Source organism: Thunnus albacares, chromosome 20 (genome assembly GCF_914725855.1).
Source record: "Thunnus albacares chromosome 20, fThuAlb1.1, whole genome shotgun sequence".
Taxonomy (NCBI): domain Eukaryota; kingdom Metazoa; phylum Chordata; class Actinopteri; order Scombriformes; family Scombridae; genus Thunnus; species Thunnus albacares.
In genome coordinates this window covers 3,483,279-3,509,051 of record NC_058125.1, presented here as the reverse complement: position 1 = coordinate 3,509,051, position 25,773 = coordinate 3,483,279, and the positions used below count along the sequence as shown (strand labels likewise).

Sequence of the window (25,773 nt, the reverse complement as noted above, 5' to 3'; positions counted from 1 at the left end):
AACTGGGAAGGAAGGAAGCGAGACGTGAGTGGCATGTAAGAGCGTTCTATCCGTTCTATTCTATCCGTTCAGTCTACACCGACTCTGACCTGCGTTCAACGTCTCCGTCCACAGAAGTAGCCGTCTGTCAGCTGCAGTTCCTGGAGAGCTGAGAGGACAGTGGCCGGACAAACCGACTGACAGCAGAAATTTACTGAACCAAAATAGTTTGCATGTCGGCTCCACAGGAAGAAATCAACTTCCCTGCCTGTAGTGAAACAGGCGGCTCACAGACAGACTGGGAGCTGATCAATCAATGTAGATACAGTAAATGAGTTCAAAACACATATACAGTTGGATATTTGTGTGATTTAAACAGCTGTCTGTGCAGATTACATCTCACTAGACATGAGACTAGGTTGTCTTTTTGATTATTGTGTTTTGTATGTTTGACATATATGTTTAAAGCAGAATAAATATAATATTAAAAAAGAAAAAATCTATCAGAAAGTATCAGGCAAAATGATGTGATTAAATAGGGTTAGTGTATTCATACAGAGGTTTATATAACAGTTCACTTTTTGTTATACTAGCAGTTTTATGGAAAGCACAGTAACCCATTTTATCATAATTTGTTCGTTTTTTTTTTCCATTTTCAGAGACAAGCGTTTTGCTTCAGGGAAACATCGATAATGAAAATTTTAACTTTCCAAAACATTTCAGCAGCATTATAAGTCACTGAATATGTTCACAGGCACACTATTATCCTGGGTTTGAGTTTTTATCATCATATTTGGGATTCAAGGTTTATATAAGAAAGCCCACATCCTGTGTGGCGGGGCAGGAGTGACTTTTTCTCTCATTTCTGAAATGATTAAGTTACAGTCATGAAACAGTCTAGGATGAACACAGTTTAGTTTCTGACTGTGTTGATTCTGCTGTATTTACAGCTCTGTTGGAAGTGATCTGATGGAGCGTCTCCATCTAATAATCAGCAATGGCAGAATAGTGACAGTACACTTTATCCTCCACATTTCCATGTTCAGACACTTTTATTTCAGCACATAGAGCACATTGATGTCTTTTATCTGATTTCTTGTCTTACTAACTAACAGTACATAACTTGAGTTGAAGACGCAGACATGGCAAGACAAGTTTTTACATATTAAAGTATCTTAATTGAGTACTCTAGTGCATTTAGGTTTTTTAAAACTGGGATTAAGTGAACTTGTTCAGGTTTTTGAAGCACATGCAGCAAGAAACCTGATTATAACTGACATGTAAACACACTAATTTAGTTTTAATTTTAAAAAAACCCCTCAGCATTGAAAAAGATTCTCAGCAGATCCAAGCATTTTACAACCACAATGTGTACACTGAAGGTAAATGAGCCATCTGGACACCAACAGTGATGTCTTAAGGCCATCTGGGCCACCGTACCCTGAGCCTGCCTCTCCTCTCCCCCTCCTGACATCTCCCTACTCCTCTCCTCTTTCTTCTGTCCCTCTCTTGTGCAGTTTGTAATTGAGATTCAGGCCCACAGATGGATATGCCATGGATGCTGGCTCCGACATGGCTGTTACACGTCCAGCTATCTGCGGAGCCGGAGACATGAGAAGAATCCCTCAGCTTCAAGGCCCCTGCATCGCCGAGGCAATTAAAGCAATCTCCCGCCTTGAGAAGTGAGAAGAGGCCTCAGTCAGATGATGGTAATTGCAGTTTTCATGCGCGGGGGCCTGCTCCCTTTTGTAATGCTGCGACAACCTCGAAGGTTCAGCCAACCCAAACTCGTGTCTAATTAATTTGAATCGGTAATTTGCATAATTGAATATTTACGTTATTGTAATGCATTCCAACCTTTGGCAACTGACATTGGCTCGTGTTTGCAGACTCTTACTTGTCACGCCATTGACTCGACACTATGTACAGCAGCAAACACTTGTACATGACAGGAGTTTGAATGTGACCCCTTCACACATACAAGCCAAGAGTTGTGTTTGAACAAAATTTAAAAGTCACAAGTTTCACTACAAATGATGGTTGAATCCATTTTTGTACAAAAGAAACCCTAATATATATAAAGATAACAGCATTAACATGTAAGTTCAAGGTGTTTCACCAGTCAAATACTAAAACCACTGGTTAATTAGTTAACTACTGTAGATAATGTAATGTTGTACACTATCATGTGACTTACAATGATGCATGTGTGAAACATCACTGCTTAGAAATGTAGTTTCTGCTACACTTAATCAGTTGTGGTGCCATGCTCATCCGCTGTTCCATATATTAACACATTAAACACTATCTGCCATCACATAGTCACAGCTGGAGCCTAGTTGTTTTCTGTTGCGCTGTGCATTTGCTGGTGTATGATAATGATAATGTGTAAAACTGCTGCTGACAGAACACTCACTGCATGTGTTTCACAATGAACACGTTTTAATGTAAAGGCAGCTAAGCCTTTATCATGTAACGCCCACAGAAAGTGTTGACAGTGTTTAGTGAGCTTTGCCAAGGCTGGGAAGTTCACTGCAAAGACAAGACACTCTCTCAATATAAAAAAGAGGAGCATATATTGAGCGGCTGAGTAAATACAGACTCTATACACTGGTGATAGGTAGGCTGTAATCACAGTTTCATCTCCAGGCAACCACTGAAATACCACAAGAACTTCCCAGAAATTCTTGGGTGTTTCTGCACCAAAGCAGACAGAATATAAATTCTCAAGAGAACTTCATCTGAGCTGTGGGTCTCCACTACAAGTTGATGAAGTGGGGTATCAAAAAATAAGTACTCTCTGCTCACAGACATCGCACTAATTTTGCAATTTCTTTAATTTTTCGATTATTGTGCCTTTCACTTGCATATGCAATGTTAACAGTGCAGAATTCAGTGCTACACATCAAACATAGGGATGTGCAGAAAGCCCAGTATTTGTATTTGTGTCTGTATTTGTTGATGCAGCAAAATTATTTGTATTTGTATTTGTATTTGAATAAAAGTGGAAAGAGGCTTAAAAATCCTGTTTTTGTTTTTATTACGCTTTTAATTTTAGAAAATTAAAGTGTTACAATAAGTGTTCATAAATAAACTACCTTATGAAGGAGGTCCCAACACCGGGTCTCAGACTGGAGTCTCCCAGATCATAGACGACTGCGCTGACTACTGAGCTAAAACTTTACTCATCACCTCATTGCAGACAGACCTCTAACTAACAAATATTTTTTTTAAATAATAGTATGAAACAAATATTCGTTAAAAAAACCTATTATTTGTGCTTTGCCAAATAATGTATTTGTATTCGGGCACACCCCGAATCAAACATGTTTAAAATAACTGTACGATACAACGATGGGCAGCTTCTGAATCACCTTATAAACACACACATACATAGTGAAATGGACATGTGTTTATGATGCCTTTATCTCATAAATCATACTCTTCCTTATATGATACAGTTGCTTTTAATAAATGTTCAATTTTGTATCTGTGTTGGTGATTCTGCCCATGTTACTTGGAAATTACTTGGTATTGGATCAAAACCAAATTTTATGGTATCACTCAATCTTAACTTACAGTATCTTATTAACAATACCAAATAATATTAGCTAAGAGTCCCTTCAGCTACCTGCAAACATCTGCAGTGAGTTCACCTGGAAAAGACCCAACAGCACCAGCAGAACCAACACCGGCCTGCAGACAGCTTCACACACAGGTACACACACTCCTTTGATATCAAACACAGGATATTAAACCCATGTAAAGAATGAGCTTTAGTGACTGGTTGGCTGGCTCTCTGACTGATATCTGATTGGCTGGCTGGTTGGGCAATCTGGAGAATGTGGTTATTCCCTCAAGAGTGAAAGTACAGCTGCCATCCAAGAGCCTGCTGTTTGTTGTTCTACCTAACACTCCCTGTAATTAGGCAGATTCAGGGCTGCCAGTAGCATACACACACACACACACACACACACACACACACACGCACCAACCTGACAGTGAGTTTCACTGCCTGCTTGCCATATTTCTTCATCTGGTTTATCAGGACAAGAGGGAGATGTTTTTTTCATAAACAGTAGAAGAAGAAAAGTAGAGAATCCTCTCAGTGTTTAGAAGGGTCACAGATTTGTCATAAAAGCATAAGCAGCTTGTTTAGCAACAGAAATATGATTAAAACTTTCAAACCACTTTTGCTGAACTCAGAATTCCATTTAGTAACACGTAACTACTTAATACCCTTTCAGAACGGAATACACCACCTGGCACTGATGTCGCTGATCACAATGAGTCGCCGCTTATTGCTCGGCACGTACCTGACTTCAAAGTGCAAGAACAAAAGCAGGAGAGAGCCTCATGTCCCCAAATCTGAGGAGCGCCACCAATTTCACAGCGCTAATAGATTCCCAGTGCGTTTGTTTGAAAAATAAACCAGGAACCAGGACAAAAGACATCTAATCCTGTTTCATAAGCAGTATTCATGAATGTGCAGGAAACACTACGCAGAGAGAGTGAGGACTCCGAAATCACTTTTTTTTCACCTCCCCAGCTCTAAAGTGATTAAATTCATTAAAATCTCTTCAAGTAATTGCAGCTCATCTTTGGCAGTAAATATTCAATTAATAATGTCTTTTTAATAACTGTGATTCCTTCAATCCACCTCTCATAGCCTTGCATTTCTCTCTGTCATTAATTAAAATTTCTCTTTGGAGGTCAATTAAATTTCCTTTAACTATTCATTAGCCATAATACAGGGCAGCACAGAACTCTATTAAATGGGGAGTTCATCTTGCTCTCCTCACTGAGTATGTGTCTTGTGAGAGGGGGGTTGGGGAGGGTTAATCTTTCTCTTTGCCTTCCTCCTGGGCAGAGAGTGGGCTTAAGCTCTCGGTGTTGAGGTGGCGAGCCGAGCCGTGGCGAGCCGAGCGGAAGCTCTTTACCGGTCTCCGTTGCGTGTTTGGCCAAGGCTGACTGGCTGCCAAACAGCCAGAGACAGAGTGGGGATGAATCAGCACTGACAAGGTGAAGCCAGCTTCGTGTTCACCGGCTGACAGCTCAGGTGCTCAGAGAGATGGAGACACAACAGATTACATTTAGGCCACTGAGAGAGGGAGAGAGAGAGAGAGACAGAGAGACAGAGAGAGGGAGATAAAGCAAGAGAAAGAGAAAGAAAGAGACCAAAATGGCTTTTGGACTCTGGAAACTTTTCTCAGAGATAAATGAGAAAGTTGGACTTGGGTTTGTGCAGGTGTGTATATGAGGCGTCAATATGTGAGTGTTCTGAAGCCTGCTGATAATGTGATAGCGAAGACAATTATATAAATAAATAAAAACAATAGTATTTGGTGTTTCTTGTCTGTAAAATGTGGAGAAATTATGGATCTGTTTCAGGTTGTTTTTGGCTTTGTTACGTGTGATCGATATTTGCTGTCAGATTTATCAATATTAATAGTCTGTGTGTTAATACCAACCTTGACTGACAGTCTGCTAATTTTCTCAAGAAAAACAGCAGCATCAGCATTATATATAGTTTATGTTTAAATTACAAAGAGCTTCTCTGGCTCTGTGAATTATGACTTTTGTGCATCTGGAGCAAAACCAGAAGTAGTGTAACACTGTCTTAGAGCCATAAGATCTATGTAGGGAGGTGGTCAGAGTGGTTCAATTGGTTTACTGTTAACTGTTAGACTCTGACATTTCCTGTGTCCTACCCCTAATCTATTTTAATCATGGTAATAAAGGTCCCCTAACCTCAACAAAGTAGTTCTTATAAACCAAACCATGATCTTTCCTTAACCCATGTTGTTTTTGTGCCTAAAAGTAACCAGACATTAACTGGACTGGAGTCAGATATTAAGTGATATAAGACTAAAGAAATCAGAAAATATTCACTTTTAAGAAGCTGAAATCAGAGAATTTGGACTTTTTCTTCCTAAAAAATGACTGAAAACAATTAATTGGTTATCAAAATAGTTGGCAACTAATTGAATAATTGACCAATTGTTGCAGCTCTATATGACACATTTTTATAATAGTGATCTGTAACCACTTTGGAATCAAATACCCAACAATGTCACCCTAATGGTTGAGGTTTGGTTAAGTTAAGGCAACTGTTAGCACTTTTCAACAAATGTGACATAGCCCACACTTCTGTGCTCCTGTTAAGCTGCAGCGTTGACTGGGGACAAACCCACGACTGTCTCAAAGACAAACAGTGGACATATCAAAGTCACATACTTTGTTGTCTCAACTATCCACCAAAACCTCCTTCTTAAAGAATTTAGAGATAGTATAAGTTATTTTTCAAGAAAGCTTGAACCAGGTTATTTGGGGATCTGATTAGGTTTAGTCACAAAACAACTTGGTTAGATTTAGTGAAAGATCATAGTTTGGGTTAACATAAGTACTTTGTTTAGGTTAGGATACCTTTGCCATCATGGACACAATATAAACCACTTGGTTATGGTTTGGGAATGACTTCGGCCATGGTTAATAGAAATCAACATTAACTGTTGGTAGGAAACAGTAAATTAACTCCCGTGGTAAAATGAATCATTTTGAACCCCATAGTCATAATTAAGATGGCCACTTGGGGGCTTTGTCTCTCGCACATAAACATATGTAGTTTTTTGGCATTTGCTGAAACGGCTGATGCTCTGTTTTTTCTTGGGAGAAGAGTATCCGATTGATCCAAATGAGATCTGCTTTATTGTAGAGCAATGGCATTGAGAGCTGTGTCTCTTTCTCATTGTTTGAGGTGCAACCCTAAATAAGACAGTTTTCTTTCTCTGCCTCTCTCTGCTCCCATCTGATTCCATCTGATTCATCCGAATAGCAATAGAATTGTGCCATAGTGAGTAATGTCCTTACTCCGGACACACTGCAGGGTACTTGCTATCAAAGTGGAGTCCTTGAGAGAGCAGCAGGGGAACCCTTGCAAAACAGAGGTATTGTTAAATTTAATTTTCATTTCAAGTAGAAATGATACCAGTGAGAAAACATATGAGTGACTGTTCCAATCATAGGTTTCTCTACTACCTCTTTTAAATTCTTCAACAGTCGGCAGATTTAATACTAACTCTAAATGACAAAACTCCTCCAGTAAGAGGCCCAAGGACCACAATCTGATCAAACAGGGCTTTCAAGGACATAACATAGGCCTGTTTTGGGATTTAGATGAAGACATGTGAGTAGCCCTACCATAGGTGGTATTCTGCAATGCGTCCTATATGCTCTATCATTGCCCAAGGCTAACCCTGTACTCACTGCTGGCATGCAAACATAAACTAATCATAACATTAATCTCACCATGCAAATGTGCACTTTTGAAAGCAGACCATCTGTGAAGGCTTCCCAATTAGTTGCTGTCATATGGCACAGCAATGGAACAGATTTCTAATACACACTGTCCTTGGTACACCACTGTACAGGAGACAGTAATAAACAATGTGGTCGACTAATCCCATATCATGCCGCAGGATTTCATCTGTAAAGCCCTTAAGATAAAGTTAAGGCTGTTCTTGCCATTATGCATCTCTGAATGGGTGAATCGTCCTGTGTTTTATCTCCAGAGGAGCATTCGTTAGACAAATAGCTTACATTGTCTGCCAGCACAAACAGCAGTCAGGAGCATCGATCAAGGATACACACCTTATCAAACTACAATAGCATGGAAAGAACGACCGACACAATAGCGACATAGCACCAGAGCACAGATGCAAGCAGCAACAAAAACAGATTCAACAAAGCCTCAGCATCCATCAAGCAGAAAGCGGAGAGTAGCAAGTGTGTGTCTTTACCTTCCGTCCACCCGTGTTCAGCTTTATGGGCGTGAGAAAGGGGTCAAAGATCATGTGGCTGGTCTCGATGTTAACTGGTGACTGCCTCTTCCCCACCGAGCACAGGTTCCAGGCCGAGTTTACCAGCCCCCAGAATGATGGCACTGCAACACAAAAGATAGAGTGGGTGTTGAAAACGGTGAGCATCTGCACCGACCAGATAGGAGAGCATTCTGCAGAGGTCACACAGTGACGGCCAGAGTTTGTGCTTCAGCATTTCTCTGAACTGAGACCTACCAGCATCACAGTGGGAGAAATGTAATTAGCAGGGTTCAACTGATGTGAGCTTTTGATGGCCTGTAGCAAAACTTTAGGTTTCAACCTGCCAACTGCTCCTATATGATATTGCTTGTTGATATCTGAAATCTTTTTCAAATTCAAACATTTACAAGGATTTCTCACAGTAATGTATTCCTGTTTTGTGTCACCATCATAATTATCGTCATCATACCTCATTTTTTGTGGTCATTTTTTTGTTTTGTAACTTAAGCTTTGTCTGCTATTGTGCATCGTCATACCAACTGTATGTCCTCTCCAGTACATACGGTACACATTGAATAGTTTTCTCAAATCTTGTGCAGGAAAGCAGAAAGAATATAAATGAATATATGCAGACAAACATGCATACATAGTATATACAACATATATATAGTCAGTTTATTAGGTACACCTATCTAAAAAGAATACAGTCTAATACAACAGTCCTGCGATAATATAGAAGGTATCATGTTCAGCTTTGTTTGAAGCTGTTTTCTAAAGGTGATAATTCACCTTTATGGTCATTTTGGAGACTGTAGTTTGTGTTGCTGTCAAATTCTATTTCTTTATACTAACTGATGTTTCTTATATTTCATGCATCCCATTTATATCAATGAGTGGAAAACACCTCTCAGTATATCACCCAAATACCCATTACAGTTAAACAGCACTGCAATTTAAAGCCTCAAAAAAAACACCAAACAAACCCCAAAACATTCAGTTGAATCAATATCTCTGTAAAACAGGTACAAACAACAAAAACGGAATATTAAAACCTACATAAAGGCAGGATTTATTGCAGGGCTAATGTATTACACTGCATTAGTTTTAGCTAGGTGTACCTAATTAACTGACAATGTATAAAAAGGACACAAAGAGTACAAACCACAACTTATAAAATTGAGAAAATACAGAGAAAACAAAAGACTTTTAAAAGATGTGTACTGTTTTGGCTTCTTTGAGACTGGAGTAAAAGTAAGCGGAGTAGTTAAGTAAAAAAGTACAATATTTCCCTCTGAAATGTAGTGGAATAAAAGTATCACACAACTGCAGGAGTACTTGAGTTAATGTCCTTTGTTACTTTCTGTCACTGTATCATATACTTCTTCCAAGATATTAATGTACAACAAACTAAAGGAATGGTTCAGGATGAACCGCAACAGCAATTTTGTACTGCACTTCCATAACGTTGGCCAACTCATGAGAGACAGATTTCAAAAAGGAATGGTCATAATAAATCCCCAGTTTGTAATACAGGCTTTCTGTTTAAAAAAAAAGAAAGAACAAGAACAAGAAGAACAAGAAAAAAACGGTCTCCAAGCCCAGACCGAGTTAATCCTGAGGATGTCGCTATGACATCAGTGTGTGTCATTTTGTCAGACTTGACAGTTTCCCATTAAGGAATTTCCATAACCACCATCCCTACAGTAAATATCTAGTTAACAAAATGATCATGTCCATTAAATTACACTTTAAATTACAGTGATCATATTTCATTTTTAATATGATAATATATTGGCAAGCTGATGTTTCTGTCTGTTCCGAAACATTAGCATTAGTTAAATTAAACTAACATCTTATCACTACTTTGTTCTTACCACACCGCAGTCTGCTGAATATACAGTGTAATACATTACAAGGACAAGTGAAAAACCACAGTAATAAACCATCACTCTATCAATCCCACAGAAAGGAGTCAGTCACCTTGCATGCTTTCTAGCATTCCTTCCTCACCTATTTTTGGGAGCCAGGTCACACTACAAGGCATTTAATTTTGAACATAGGCTCCCATGCGCCCATATCATCCATCTTGAAGACACAGTAGCATGGATTGCCAGTCTCATGCTGCAGCAGGCGATGTCAAGATGAGAATCACGAAGCTTAGTGGGCGAAACTAATCTGGAGTGACTTTTAGCAATTTGGTCAAAAGCTCCCTCTGAATAGAAGAGATATTATAGAACTGAGAGAGGGGGAATCAGCCTATAATCAGCTAACACATGTACTTTAAGACTGAGAGGACAGGCTGGCACAGTGAGAGAATGTCAGCACCGTGGGAGTGATAGGCATCTCAGCCAGTCATTTTCTTATGTAAGACTTGGCCACCGGGACCAAGAATTCAATTCCTTTTTAGGGTGGGATGTAAAGGCTTATCATCGGCAACTCTAACGAAAGGCACTTTTTGCTACAAGTACCTGCTGGAGCCTAAAGCAGCATTTTCCATTTAGGAACACAATATTATGCAGAGATGAGTCACTGGAATTGTGCAATGCAAATTCCACTGAGATTTCCAACAAAAGCAGAGATAATTTGAAAATATGCAAATTCATGATGAATCACAGGGAAGCAGACACGACACAGCGTGAATTCAAAGCTAAAGACTCAGCAAGTCAACCGGTCCGACAAGGCTCGAAGCCACAGAGTTTGTTTGCTGTATTCACAGACATGCTCTACAGAGGAAGCACTACATCACTGTTCAAATAAAAGCATGGAGTCAAGAGAAACAGGTGGCAGTTTATTCATCATCCTTTCTACCATGAGCATGGTGTTAACTGGGGTATGTGCACATTTCATGGTGTTTCCCACAATGAATAAATACCATCAGAAAGCATTTATCTGAAGTAATTCAACAAAAACAAGTGACTGCGCTGTCTGAGCTATAAGAATCATGTTCTTAGTTTACCTTAAAGCTGCACTTCTTAATACTTTTATATCAATGATGGATCAAGTCGCACATGTGTAATGTAAAAGACGCCATTCATTCTGCAGTTCCCTGAAGCTCTGAAGAGCTTTTTAGTGTCTTTCAGCTCATTGTTTTGGTTTTAAAGCCCACAGCTTTACAGTTTTGTTTCATTCATTTCCAGCAGCAGCAAGCAACTATTTTCAGTTAAAATGATCTGATAAAACCACTAACTGCCCAGCACCAAACAGCAGGTAAAGTTAGCAACAAGCTGGTGAACATAGTGGAGCATTTAGCAGCTAAAGAGCCAGATATTTTTCTCAGGGGTTGGTGGAAACCAAAACAGAGCTAAAAGGAGAGTCAATATTGGATTTATTCATCATTAATGTTGTTCCAGTAGGTGACTGTTTGCTACCGGTTTTGCTAGATTATTTAAACCACTTCATTTGGAGGTTAGACTGAAAGTAAGTGTACCTGAAATGTTGCTAATAATTGCTAATTGTAAAGGAAAACTGTGCGCACACAACTACAGTAAGTATGTTCGGACAAAGTTGAAGAAGGAGGTCGGTCTGTAAATTGTGATGGATATTTTCAATAGTTTGGGTGATAAATTTATTGTTCACCTTTGTTTTCTCTTCCAAATAAATTTGGCTAACCTGGGAATTTATTTTAAATCTGACAAAGTAAAAATGTCCAAAACTATGAAAATAAGACAGGTTTTAATGTATCTGAATTATCATTAAATGAAGAAGGGGAAAACAGAGCAAATAATGGGACTCTCTTATGTAATTCTCCGTAATTTATTTTGGCATAAATGCTGGTGAAATGTTTAAGTTTTGCGTTTTTAATTTCAAATATGATCTAGGAAATATGAAAAAAAGAAGAAAAGAAACAAACTTGTAAGTCAATTTCAAATCCACTTGATTTAAATGAAAGGTCACCAGGTCACAAGCTGGGCTTACAACATTCCCTGCTACAGGAAGCATCTCAAAAGAACAAGTTGAGACCTTTCATTGCTTATTAAAGGTTTGCCTGAAGTCTATCTATTATTTATCCAAAGTCACATCAAGCAGAGTTAAACCAGTACCTTGATACATTAAACTAATGCTGCAGCTATGTTTCTTATCAGTTTGAAACAACCATCCCTGCTTAATCCTTCACTGGAGGATGATAAATAGCTCTACTATAGATACAGTGTGGTAACTGTGCTATGGACATAAGTTATGGCATACTGTCAGACCTTAATCACACAACACTGAGTCACACTGCAATAAAAAGCTTTGCTTGTTAATCCTGCTGAATACGGCAGTTCTTTCTGTGTCTAACAGCCAATACTTTGACTTTATCACAAGCAAAAAAGAAAAAAATGTTGACCTGAGACACGTTAGATTAAAATACTAAATACTGTTGCTTTATGAAATAGGACTCAAAACTTGACCTCAAATAGAATGCTGGACTTTATGCTGACTTTCACTGAGTCCTTACACACCAGGGGGTGGCAAGTTGCTGCATCTATTTATGTCAGCAGCTTTGCCTGCCGGCCCATCAGCAGCAGCAGCGGCAGTGGCAGCACGGGACTAGATGTGTAGTTTCTAGACACTCCAACAAGCTTTTTTCCATTTTTGTCATTTGTACAGATGCTTGAAAAACTTTGGCAGGCTGGCCTCTCGAGCTGTGATATTCATGAAAGGCCTGCCCAGTGAACTGCAATGTTTGACCGAGATGCAGAAGGGCTCCCTGGTGATTCTAGTGAGCTCTGTGAAACACATCAGTGGCAGCCAAAGGTCAAAATTATACAGCCTTTGATGGAGTTCAGGGGGTTATACCAAAACTGATCCTATAAAGTTCTGTAAATACATATGGGTTCAAATTTAAGGAAAAACCTGAACAGATGAGTGTGGTACCATACAAATGCAGATGCTTCTACATATTGAACAAAGATTCACTAAATGATTTGATGAGTATGAAATTGACATGAACCCTGCTATGGCCTTCATAGTCACCAGAATTTCTGTCTCACTACTACCTGAACAACACGCCCCCACCACTGCAGCCCCTTGCACTGTTTTAACACAGGGCTAATTTCGGTCTGAACACCACCATACTAGTTTAAATAGGCCGTATGGGGTAGAAACAAAGACCAATAAGATCAAGCCATGCATTGTGAACTGTGTTAGCACATCTTACTAAAGCCAGCCATGAAAAATGATTCATTTTATTTCCTGGATTCCAGATGTTGTTGTTGAAATGTATTTAACCACTTTCTGTCTATGGGAAGAAAAAAAACAGCAAGACAGAATGGAAAAACATTAAATATGGTTTGAGCCATCGTTTGTTAAAGGTGACACTGAATTAGGAAGTAACATGTTTCACCGGGGAGGGAGAGAAAGAGTGGAAGAAAGAAAGAGAGAGAGACCTCTTCTGATGCAAAATCCTTCATGAAAATGACAGGAAATCCATGTGCAGAATGGGAATTGGAGTGTGAGGGAATCGATCCATTAAACCCGGCCCCTTGTCGTAAATGTACACATAATTATTAGCCGTTGATAGATTCCTGAATGCAACTACAGTGGCAAGAGACATCACTCACGGCTGACAGAAGCACAAGCAGCTCTGTCAATAATCTACACAGACCTCCTATAGCACTGATACTCCTATATTTCACTTAGCTGCTGCTAGCGAGCGTTAGAGCCACTTTCATTTCTTATTGGAAAGCTGTTAAAGGTGGACAGGGATATATGTTGTGGCCTTTTGCAGTCGGAAAGAGGGGATGCTTATGTGCAAGTGAAAAGGGCAACTAAGGGGGAGGGGAGGGACTTCAGTTTCATAGCCAGTCTTCATCCCACTTTTTTTTTTTGTCAAAGGGCCTTCGGCAATTAGGATTTAACATGGTGGATTATAGTTTGGATTTATTTAGACACCAATGTCACCACATGAGATAGTGAGCAGCTGAGAGGCAAACTTTAAACTATAACTGCAATCTTCACAGTTTCTTATACTGCACCGATTTGTACCATTATGCATCATCATTTTATCCAACCCTATTGGAAGGTTTTGCTTGCCATTTTCAAGTACATGCTATAGAGTTTTAGATAATTGGTTGAAATATTATGGGGAATCACTTGACAATGAAGTAATTTTTTTTCTTTCTCTTCCCCTGCTGCCTCCAAGGTGTCTGTTTTCTGTGTTCAATCATTTCCATATGGTATGAATCAATTAGCAGACTGCTGTTTGAGTTGTGTAATCCCTCACAATGAACCATAAGTATGCATTAATTTTAGTCACCGTTGCACTACTGTTGTATGGTAATACAATATTTCCTATTTTCTTATTGTCAACAAATCCCATTGAAAGACCAAAACCGACGATGCACTGATCTACTAACAAGTATTCCATGTGTATCCAAAGCCTGATATATCTTATTCCTGTGTCATAGAGCTCCATTATTGTCCAAACGCTATTAAAACCACATCAGTGAGTCACACTGTTGCACTGGCTGACATTTTCCTTCATTACCAGGAACACACACACTGTAGTTTATTTTGCCTCAATCCCACACACACTGTCCAGCTGCCAGAAATACTCACTAGAGCACCAAATGTGGATTCATCTGCAAAAGAAAATAGTTCCCAGCAAATGCAATATTTCCTCCTTTTGGAGTAATGTTTGTTAAAAACTAAAGTGACCAGTTTTTCTAGGAAATTATTGAACCTTTAAAAAAATCAAACTGTATATTTGTGAGCCATTTTTACAGTATTTCATCTTAAGGAGGAAACAATGAGATCTGGGCTGACAGCCACAAACAGAAGAAGAGATGCGCTAACATGTTGTTGGTTTTGATCTTTTTGTTGGCTTTGTTGACAATAAATGAATTGTAGAATAACACTAGCCTTCTTGTAAGAGAAGATCAACTCTAAACATCTGCTCTGTGATGCATCATAATGACAATGTATCAATATTCATCTTAAAATTTGATACAGACTTTATGCTCACTCTGATGGATTACAACATGTTTCAACAGTCTGTTCATAGATTTCCATATCATAGTGAAATTAATAGAAAGCAATTGCTACTAACAATGACATAAATATTCTCATTTCTAAGACATAGCAGCATGGTGTGCAAAAGGATTAGCTGTAATGTAAAGACTACATGGTTTGTAGTAAATGAAGTCAAACTTACAAAGCTGCTGGTACAATCCTTTAAAACTGCAGTAGGAAATGAGCACTGAAAGTCAGCAAGAACTGTTTAAAATTTCAAGATATTAAGGACTAATGACGATGAGGGGGCAAAGATTAAATAATGATGAATCCTGCTTTCTCTCACTTACTTTATAATAACTTGGAAAAGATTTACAACTTATTAATTTTTCTGAATCTCTAGATTTGCCACCAGTGACCCTACCTAATCTCAGAATTTTGAGCTGCATTTGAGAAAGAAGTGATGAGCAAAAATCTTTTTTTTTTCTTTGAGGACTGGGCTACTGTTGTCTATTACAGTCAAATGTCATTATTTAATCTGACTGAATGGGTGTTTTCCACATTTAAAACCTTGTCTAGTGCAGCTACACACTCAGGCTCAGCCTGGGTATGTGAGGCCATGTTTGCAGACTAATTATGCGGCTGCCTCGGTTGAGTCTGCGGTGTACGCTGGATCGTCCCTGTGGGCTTATTAGAGTTCAGGGTTGCAGTGAAGGTGGGATCCGAGGTCTGAGGAGACGCTCACTGGACAATTAAGTCCTACATTAATTACTTCCACTGCCGCATATCTTACAGATAACCATGAAGTCATAAATCCAAAGCCTGGAGAGACATGCTTTCTCATTATATGGAGCAGCTCGGAGAATGTTGCCATCAAAATGCATTATATGAACACATGCAGACACACCCGAAGGGGTTAAAGCTGCAGCAAGGACAGGAACATCTGCAACTACAAATGTTAAAGGCAGCCCCATATTTCCAAATTACACTAAATGAGGTACACACACACACAAAGACCAATGTTACAAGCTGCAGAGGTATGCATTTCATTAAACAGGCCCACGTGCAGAGATAGCCTTAATGAAACGTCTTTATTCTGTCAAGTGGATATGGATGAAAAGTTAGAGTAATAGTCTTTTGGAAACAGGATGGAATTGGAGAAATGCAAAGTGCATACACACTCAGACACACACAAACACACAGCCTTTCTCTCTCCTCCCTTTCCCAAAGACCAAAATGCATCCTGTACATCAATTTCTTAGATGAGCATCAAGAAAAATATAAAAAGTGCCTTCCTTTTGTAACTGCTGATGCAAAGCTGGGTTGCAAATTCACCCGCAATGGGACAGAGAGAGAGAGAGAGAGAGCGAGAGATTGAGTGAGCTGAAGGAGACCTAACAGCTTGGGGATAAATGCTTACTTAAGCAGGTATGGAAACCAACATCTTAATGATAATGAATGTCTAACAGCAGCGTTGAAGGAGCTGTCACATTCTGCTAGCTCTCAATTTAAAACAGTGCTCCGGCGCTGCAGGTTCCATCTTGTTTACTCACTAGGGGGGCATCTGAACAGACATTTTGGTGCGTCTGTGAACAGAGGGAGATTTGCTTTATATAAAAGCTCTGGACGGGGACCAGGTGCAGTGCATTTATGAAAAAGTTGTCATTGTTTTCAGAAGCACTGGGAACTTGGTGACTGTAAATTTGAGATTAAAAAAAAAAGAAAGAAAAGTGTGGGGGCGAGTATATAATGCACATCTTTGCATTGCTACATTTGTCAGCTCTACATACAACACAGTTTCTGGCATGTATGAAAGGTGTTTAGAAATTATATTTTTGGAACAAGACACCCGTGCAGAGACATACTCGGGGCAGAGGCAGAGATTTTGTGGCGTCAAGATAAACACAACTGCAGTACAGAGAGGAGGTACAATAACTACACACTAAGTTAACTGACTGTTAACTCCCAGAGCTGCCACACTTTGAGACAAAGACAACTAACAGGAGCTATGCTGAGGTAGATAAACAGAGCTCCTAAACAACAGAAGAGGAGTGACAGAACACAAGGCAGGCACTTTCACTAAAGCTAATGTAAAACACACTCCACTGTATTTCTTGCATGAAAGTTCTTAATACATACAGTGCATAATAATTAATATACACATTAAACAAGCCTGAGGGCACAATAACTGCCTCTGTAATTACTGTTTAACAGTAAGTGACTGAGCAACACAACACTCTGGAAATCAGAGCAGTTTCACTCTAATAGTGTACTGTGCAGACAGAGTCAGCACCTCGGACAGCTCCCACTCCCAGAGTGGCAGATAGAGGCGAACCTCTGTTTCACCAGCTTCTGTAAGTCCATGCAATCTCTCATTTGGCATTTCTTCCATTTGTCTTTCTGAAAAAATAAAGCGTGTTCTTGAGCTTTACTTTTCACTTACTTTTTTCGATGGTCTATGAGGTGTTTAGCTCAAAACTGCAGAGTATGCCTTCTAGTTGGGTCAGATCAGGTCATATCAAGTTCCCAGCACAAACAAATAAATCTGTCCAGAGTTTATTTGTGACCAGACCAAGGTCTCTTCCTCTGAAGGGTCTTGTGTAGTTGTTTTGGTCTGCAGCCTAGTATAATTGCTATGTTCAGATCTGCCCAAACGAATCATACCAAGTGGAAAAACCAACCCATTTAATTAAACGTTGCAGGTTTTACAAATTCCTATGTCTAGAAGTATGGTTGACTTTCCAAGTACATGTAGTTCATCGCTGACAGATATATAAACACCCAATCTGCTTAAAACCATAAACCCTAGAGGATTTAGGCAGTGGAGATTCAGGTCCATTTAAAAAAAATGGCCGGCTTAACCTGTTGGGGGGCGTCAGGGCAAAATTTGCTGTTGGCCCCCCATTGACCCTCTCCTCACCAACACAACTACCTTTCTCTGTGCATTGCTTATGTACCCTGTCACCTCCAAGTTCACATACATCACAGTTCACACAGCAGACTAAATATACACTATGAGATAAACTAATGATACAAGACAAGCTATAGTTGAGGTTATATTTTATTGATACAAATTCCCAAACAAATCAGAAAAATAAATTGACATGCAGGAAACCTGGGACTTTTGGGGCACTTTTGGCCCTAAACTTGGACTTACCCCAGAACCACTCCAGGTTTTAAAGCCAGCTGGCGTATATTATATTTTGACTGGTAATGAATGGTACCATAGTTTATTTTCGGAAGGGACTATTAATCACAATAGCACTGTGCTCAGCTTGCCAAATAAACTGAAAAACATACTAAAAGATGCATAAACCTCAACAAAACTGGTCCGTATGAATGCATCTATAGAAACTGAGCACTTCAATGCTACTCTTTATTCTATCCTCTCTGTGAATGGACTCATTAATGAACAAGCTTCTTGAAAAAGGGATATTTGCTTTTAATACCAAAAATACACATAGACACTCACATAAATGGTCTCTGCTGCAGGTGAGGCACTATCATGTTGTAGAGAGGACTTTTATCACCTGGTCCACAGTAGTCTCATTAGCACAGTTCATCAATAGAACCATTTTATCAGCTCTAGCAGTGGTGCTAATGAGGCTAACACTGGCACCTCTGACAATTAGCAGAACAAACCGTAAATCACCAGGCTGCTATTATACGCAGGCTGCCGCAGGTACTTGAACATCTTTCAAGATGCGCGTGTATTGAGTGATGTTGAGTGAATGCACTAGACTGTTTGCATCTGTCAGACAGAGGGAGGGGCCTGGAAGAAATGTTAGTGTCTGAATAAATTGTGGACTACAGAGTCTGTAAGAGCTGTCGCTGCCAGTGTCTGCCCTGTGTGGTGCTGCCTTCAGGTTACATGTTGGCAGTAGACAATTAAACACAATACTTCAAAATGAAAGGTTGATATGGTCAATGTCACATTTAACTAGAGTTAAATTGTGAAATATCATACAAACACATTGCTACAGTTACTTAGCTAGCACAAATGACTATGCAATGCGAAAAACAAAATCACCACAGCACTTAATGCTACATATGCTGCAGATAAGAATACAACACTTTGTAAAGTACAATGTCAAATATACAACCAGACTTCACCAAGAAATTAGAGAAAATAACAGATACAACTGTTCAGTTAAGCACTTCTAAGAGGTGTGAACTAAATGTTGTTGTGCTTTTAATAAAATACAATTGAAGTAGCTATGAATAACATACTGGAGCCTTTGTTTATGAAACGACACAATCCCACGTTCTGCTATTTAAAGCAGGTTAAAAAAAAGTATTAAGCAAACATAAATTACATATCTAACAAAGTACTGATTGGGGCTGGAAAGGTCAAGAGAAAAGATACAAATGTTTTTTTTTGTTATTGTTTGCTTGTTTAATACCTACTTTTTGAAGATGGCACATGACAGCTACAGTATGGTTAAGATTAGGCAAAGACTGTCATTGCAAATTAACAGTATGATTTATTAATGTTAATGAATGATTGTTGTTATAGTAAAAAAAAAAGCAGGATGTGAAGTATGTGTGAAAGTTAGACATGCTGTGGAACACCACCACCAAGACCTCTAAAGGCTTTACACTTCACTACATGAAAGGCACACTACTGTACCACCTGCATTGACACTGGATGTAAATTGTGAGGTGTGGAATTGTCTAATATCAGTGTAATTCTTGATAAGTCTGTTAATGAGAGTGTATGAATAGTTCTGATGCTTTGCATACTGTGCTTAATAAGCTAACATTAATATGACAATATGCAATATTGTAACATTAGCATGTTAAAGTCTAACTGACATACAAAATACATTTTCCAGGTTCTATTTTTTATATATGTATATCAAATCCCTCTTTTCTTGTAAAACATATATTTGATAACTCATCCTACACTCCTGCACTACATAACTTTATTCAATCAAGTGTGATTCATGGCAGCTCGCTAAAGCCTCCCATTACTGTATATAAAACTGCACTTGACTTTGTTAGCTTGGTTTTGTAGTAACTAACAAAGCAATATCATGGGTCAGAGGTATGAATTAAGAAATAAATTGTCCAAAACTTTGTTTATAGTTCTACAAGAGGTTGTTAATTTATTAATTTCTCCCTGTCCTGCTGTCAGCAAACCAGCAAGTCACTCGGAAAGTAGATCCCCTTGCAGTTAGTGGTAGTACTGTAGCTAATCCAGGGGGCTAATTTCTTTGTTTATTTTTAGTTGGGACTAAGAAACAAGCATTTGGTATTTTTTATGTAAAATCTGAAAGTGACCCATGACCCATAAGAATGGAAAACCCTGGTTAAAAAACAGTGTAAACTTCCTTTAAGATACTATAACTGATGTTTCACTGGGGCTTCAAATTCACAATGTAATGAGACTTGGGTTTGTTATAGCATTTTCTGGCTTATTCTTGACCTGCTGTAGGGCAGCCAGTGCCGTTCCAATAATGCTGTGTATTCATGCATTTTCAAGTGAATAAATTATTAAAACGTCAATTATATGCATTGTACTAATTTTCCCTTCTTAATTTTCTCGCTCCAGTGCAAAGCAGCACTGCTTGACCTCTGATATAAAAGCCACTACAAAATTACTTTGAACTACCATCGAATGTATCAGGCAGTTGCGCCCGTGTTGAGTATATGTGTTTGGGCACAGTCAGGGAAATGGTCAGTGACAGTGGGTCTTGTTTGTGTTTGTCCTGTGATGCTGGGGTAATCCTGCTGGCCCGGCACAGCGCGAAGGCCTCATTAGCACTGCCCAGTCAACAGAACAATAAACATGCCAGTCAACCTAACTCCCCCTGTCATGTTGTTAATGGTCTGGGATATCCAAGCTGGCGGCCAGCAGAGGCCTTCGCTCCCGGGGCGGAATAACAAATACAACTTCCCTCGAGGTGGGGTGTGGAAGAGGGATAGTAGAGGAGGAGCAGAATGTGGATCACTACTCTACAGAGGGGAAAAAGGGAGGGAATTTTTCTTCTGACTCAAGTGTTTTTCAAGCAGAAACATCATAGCGTATGAGGACTGGATGGGAGGTGTTGACTGGAGGTTCAGGGCAAGGGGCGTTGCGCACATAAGGGTGTCTAAACAGATTTCCCGATGAGTTACAAGAAACCATGCTCTCAAGAGAACATAGGGACACCACAGTGCACAGTGGTGAGCAGAGGCTTCAGGGGCCAGTATCAGGCTGGTATTATAAACTCCGGTGCAGTGTTTTTGTATCTGATAAACCTGAAAAGTGCCTGATCAGACCAGACACAGGCACAGTGAAACCTATTTGTATATCATGGGAAAACAGGTGGTGCTAGAAGTTTAATGACGTAATAAATACTTGCAGAGCTAGGTGACAAACTACTATGGCTGGTGACTTGACTGGTAACACGCTGGCTAGCCAGCTAATTGCCACATTTATTGCCTAGCAGTTAGCTTGGTTGCTAAGTGGACCATAACTTAGCATAGTTTAGATTAAAGACAAAGTCAAATGATTCCTGTGTAACAACTGTTTTCATGCCTCTTTTGTGGAGCAGTTTATATGCTGGCAGAGCAGGGTTATAAAATTGCACAGTGAAACACAGCTAATGATAGCTTCCTCCATTTTGGACTTTGTGTTCAGATCAGACAGTTAGCAAAATCAATGTATCAGGACCAGAGATATTGTCTTTTATATTCAACCCATTCTTCTGCCGTGTCAAAACCTGGCGCCTTATTACCAACAATGTAACTCGACTGTTTGATTGCGTTATGCTAGTAGCGGCTAATGTGACCTGGAGCTGCTGCAGAGGTCTGGTAACCTCACTTCTTGCTAACTTCACACCCCCAGATGTTTGTATTTACAAACTTGTAGCCCCATTTGCCACTGACTTAAGTTACATCATTTAAGTGACATCACTTGAGGTAATTTATCAGATTTCACACAGTCTCCTCTAGAGCTGCAAAAGGCTTTATACTACTTTTCTTTACATATGCAGCCATACTCCCCAACACCAACAGACAATGATTGCAAAATTCTCCTTTAAACAGGATAAGCGTGTCTAGAAAATGGATAGATGGTTGGCTGAAACAGATATGGTTCTCTATGTGTGAATACTGGAAACTAATTTAACTCCTAAAAGTGAAATAAATTACATAAAAGTTGGGAAACTGCACCAAAGTGCCACAGTGTGCCTGGATTTACAGAAGTGTGGCAGGCACTTTTGCTTATATAATCTTTCTATGCCCTTTACTGAATATTCACGGAACAGTTAATGAAAAATACTGAGTCGCATTTTCTTTTGCGAAACCTTCTAAGAAAGTGCTATATTTTGATAGAAAAGTAACTGATGAATAAAAGAGACAGCAGTGACAAAATATCAATGCAGTGAACCACAGCAGTCAGGCTCCTCACACTACATTAACAGCTTGTCCTTATCGGAGTTCTAATACGGCTAAATAGTCTTATCCATCAAAGAAGGAGAGAGCCACAGAGACTGTCAGTCATTTGCTGTGTTAATTACTGGCAGATCTTTGAGGTCAGACTCCAGACTCCAGTTGGAAACCCAGCCCCTGCCTGATAGACACCTTGCGACTCAAGGCAAATGTACTTTTATCCTCGGGAGTTGTGCGTCACTAACTCAGCCCCCGTGGAGACTAAAGACATGTAAGAGCAGGAAAACAACTGCAGTAATAATTACCTAAAGGTAAAAGATCTACGGCTGTGTCAATCTGTCCTGGGGATAATCTGCTTTTGCAGATAGCTACGGTGTGAAGTCGTCTCTATTAAACAGGTGGATGTCTTGTGGGGAAAGCAAGCATAATGGACAAAATGTTTAATGGTCCTTTTTAAAAGGAGTTTGTGATATTGGCTTAACGCAGCACACGGATGGTGGTTTACACAGCAGAAATGAGTAAAACAACCTTGCTGCATGCGTCAGAATGAGACTGAGCACTGGCTTTTCTTCCAATTTCCCACAGCTTTGTGTCTCCATTTCAATCACAGCGGGGTGCTTGGGCCTCCTCGGCAGTCCATGTCATTACATTTTACTGTGGTCCGCTAGAGTACGTGGCAAGCATGTCCAAGCATGTATGTGGGTTTATATGTAGCTTCAAATCCCTAGGAGAGTGTGCAGGGGTAATCCCTGCCTCCCTCTCAGGTCTGCTTTCAGTCTAGCCTCCACTTGGACTCCTAGTCTATATGGATGAAGGAGGAACATGATTAAAACACGCAGTGGCACTGACTCCAGTCCTCAGGGGTCAAAAAGTAGCATCTCTTGAAGAAAGCAAATGAGAAAAGCCGGGTATAGAAGCAAAATTAATAAGCAGGGTGATGAAGCTCACAGCTCAGTGACTCCACGCTCATTCTGTATTTGCGCCTCACTTCATTGTTCAGTCAGAACGATGCCATCCCCGGAGCTGACTGGACGACAAAATCCAGGCCACTGAAACCCGACTCAATAGAGACTCAGTTGTCTCCCAAACCACAGAGTCTCACCGGTGTTCTCTGTGGATTTGGTAAAGCCCTGTTTCTGAGGGGATGCTGATAAGTCAACAACTGAATTTCATTTGGCAGCAGACTCTGAATAATAAAGAAATTTTCAAAATGTGGCTATTGACTGACCCGTTCCAGGCTAATGAATCCATTCCTCTCTTTTACTCTTTCAAAAAAGACCTTTCCTCCCCAAAAAAAAGAAAAAAAAAAAAAAAAGAGAGAATTACCACTGCTAATCTCTTGGCTAAGCGCCTGATAAGGTCCGGTAATAGAAATCATTGTGTCCACTTTCATGTCCCCAAAAAGGGGACTTCAATGCCATCAGACAATGAGAGTCCATATGCTTCTTCTTCCTCGACTCATTTCAGAGGGGAAACATTAATAATGGCTCTTCTTTGACTCTGTCTGCCACTGCGTGGGCTGTTTGAAGCATAATGGCAGCCGAATGACAGCAACAACGCTGCTCTTCCCTTGCTCTCTTTCCCACACACACACACACACAGTCCCTGCTAATGAAGCGATGGAGAGTATTAGAGCTGAAAGCCTGGGCTGCTCGCTGTTGTCACTGGTATTAAAAACCTCTTCTCTCCACTGGTGACACAAAAGTCACACACACCCACTTACAGGACTGTGGGTGAGCATGACCTCCAGCTAATAATAATGTGATTTGTTCTCAATCCCCTCCAAGCTTTCTCTCTAATGGAGAGGTCACAGATCAGCTGTGACTATAGGACAGCAGCCTTGGAAATGAAAGGGATTCAAAATCTTTTTTAAAAACATTTGTGTTTGTCACAATAAGGGCTTGAGCTGGGTTTGTTTTGGTGAAGGACATTCTCTATAGTGTATTCATGGTTTTACAGTTTCCCATGAAAAGTATTGTGGTCAGTCTGAGCCAAGGCCGTTTCTCGTAAGCTTCAGGGAAATTTAAGTGCATTTTATACATCTTCATGCCGCAACTTCAATTATTACCTTTAAAAAAGCTGGATTGGTGTCTTGTTTACTAGGAACACTTTGTATCCACATGCCATCACTCTGATGAACAGTTAAATTAGCAATGTGATGTCAGAAAACAATCCCTGTGCAATAACCGTGTAACACTACTGAACCTACAAATAATATACTGCATATTACAGCTTAAAGGGGATGTATTATGCTTTTTGTGTTTTGTAGTTATTTATAAACTGTTATGATGTTGTATCTCTATGTTAAACATTGTCAGTTTTAAAACTTGAGGTGAACGTATGTAGAAATGTTCCCTGCAAGTCAAAATCCAGGGCTTAACCTGCTCTTAACACATCATTTGCAAAAAATTTTTCTACCTCTCCCTTAGCCTTTGTTGCTAAGGTTGTTCTACGTGTTGTTCGCGTTGTCCACTCTCATATTTCAGATCGGCTTGAACGTGTATGGATGTATTTGAGTTGACTTTTCGAGTAAAGACGAGAAAAAGAAATCCAGGGGCCAACCAATCAGAGGAGAGTGGCCTCCTTGAGAGGGAGGTCTTAAAGAGACAGGAGCTAAAACGTCCTGTTTCAGACAGAGGCTGAACTGAGGGGCTGTGTAACAGGTCGGTATGAGTTAAATAAGGAGGGTTTTTTTTACTGTAAATCATGCAAAGATATTCTAGTAGTACATCCCCAGATTCAAAAATATAGATCTCGAAATGTGCATAATATGTCCCCTTTAATATACAAATTGTCTAGTAACATGTACATATCCCCCATCATTGTCAAATATAAAACTTTGTATATTCTGTACATACACCACAGGCATATCTGATTTCAACTGGGCATCAGTGAAGGCATCTAATCTTTAAAATCACTGCCTTCATCTATTTCTATTAAAGTACAGCTTTTTGTCATTCTAACATATTGTAGGTCTACATTACAGCACGACTGCACTGATGGAACTGCAATGCTTGCACAATATTTGGCATCTGGTACACAAGAGGCCATTTATCTTATCATCAGCAGCCTTGTAGGTCCCCAAACAAATTTACTTGTAAGATATGTCATTCACCATATAGAAATCTGCTGACTCTTTTATGAGTCTGGTGATATTCTATATTTTTCTTATTGTCATCAAATCCCATGATAAGACCCAAACCAACAATGAATTGATCTACTGACAAGTATTATGTGTGTATCAAAGCCTGATATATCTTATACCTCTGTGCCATAGAGCTCCATTGTTGTCTAAAAACTATTAAAAACACATCAGTGATTCACACTGTTGCATTGGGTGACTGTTCCTTCATCACAATGAACACACACACTGTAGTTTATTTTGACTCAATCCCACACACACACCATCCTGCTGCCAGAAATACTCACTAGAGCACCAAATGTGGATTCATCCACTGCTGAAAATAGTCCCCAACAAATGCACTATATTCTCTTGTTTAATAACCTTTGCTAAAAACTACAATGACCAGCTGTTTTAAGAAATTGCTGAGCCTTTTTTAATGTATTTGTAAGCTGTTTTTTTTTGTTTTGTTTTTAAAGATTTACATGTTCAGTAGGAACCAGAAAGCTTATAGGTGGTTTTGGTCTTTTCATGGGATATATT

General features: G+C 39.5%; 1 protein-coding gene across 3 annotated transcripts in view; it reads right to left on the bottom strand.

Moving 5' to 3' along the window:
• The window catches only part of ca10a (carbonic anhydrase Xa), a 257,091-nt gene that overhangs the window by 129,564 nt on the left and 101,754 nt on the right, over positions 1-25,773 (bottom strand). For all 3 annotated transcript variants that reach the window (XM_044337472.1, XM_044337473.1, XM_044337471.1), the window contains exon 4: positions 7,779-7,921. In XM_044337472.1, the coding sequence (XP_044193407.1) occupies positions 7,779-7,921 (143 nt within the window). The remainder of the gene's footprint in view (positions 1-7,778; positions 7,922-25,773) is intronic.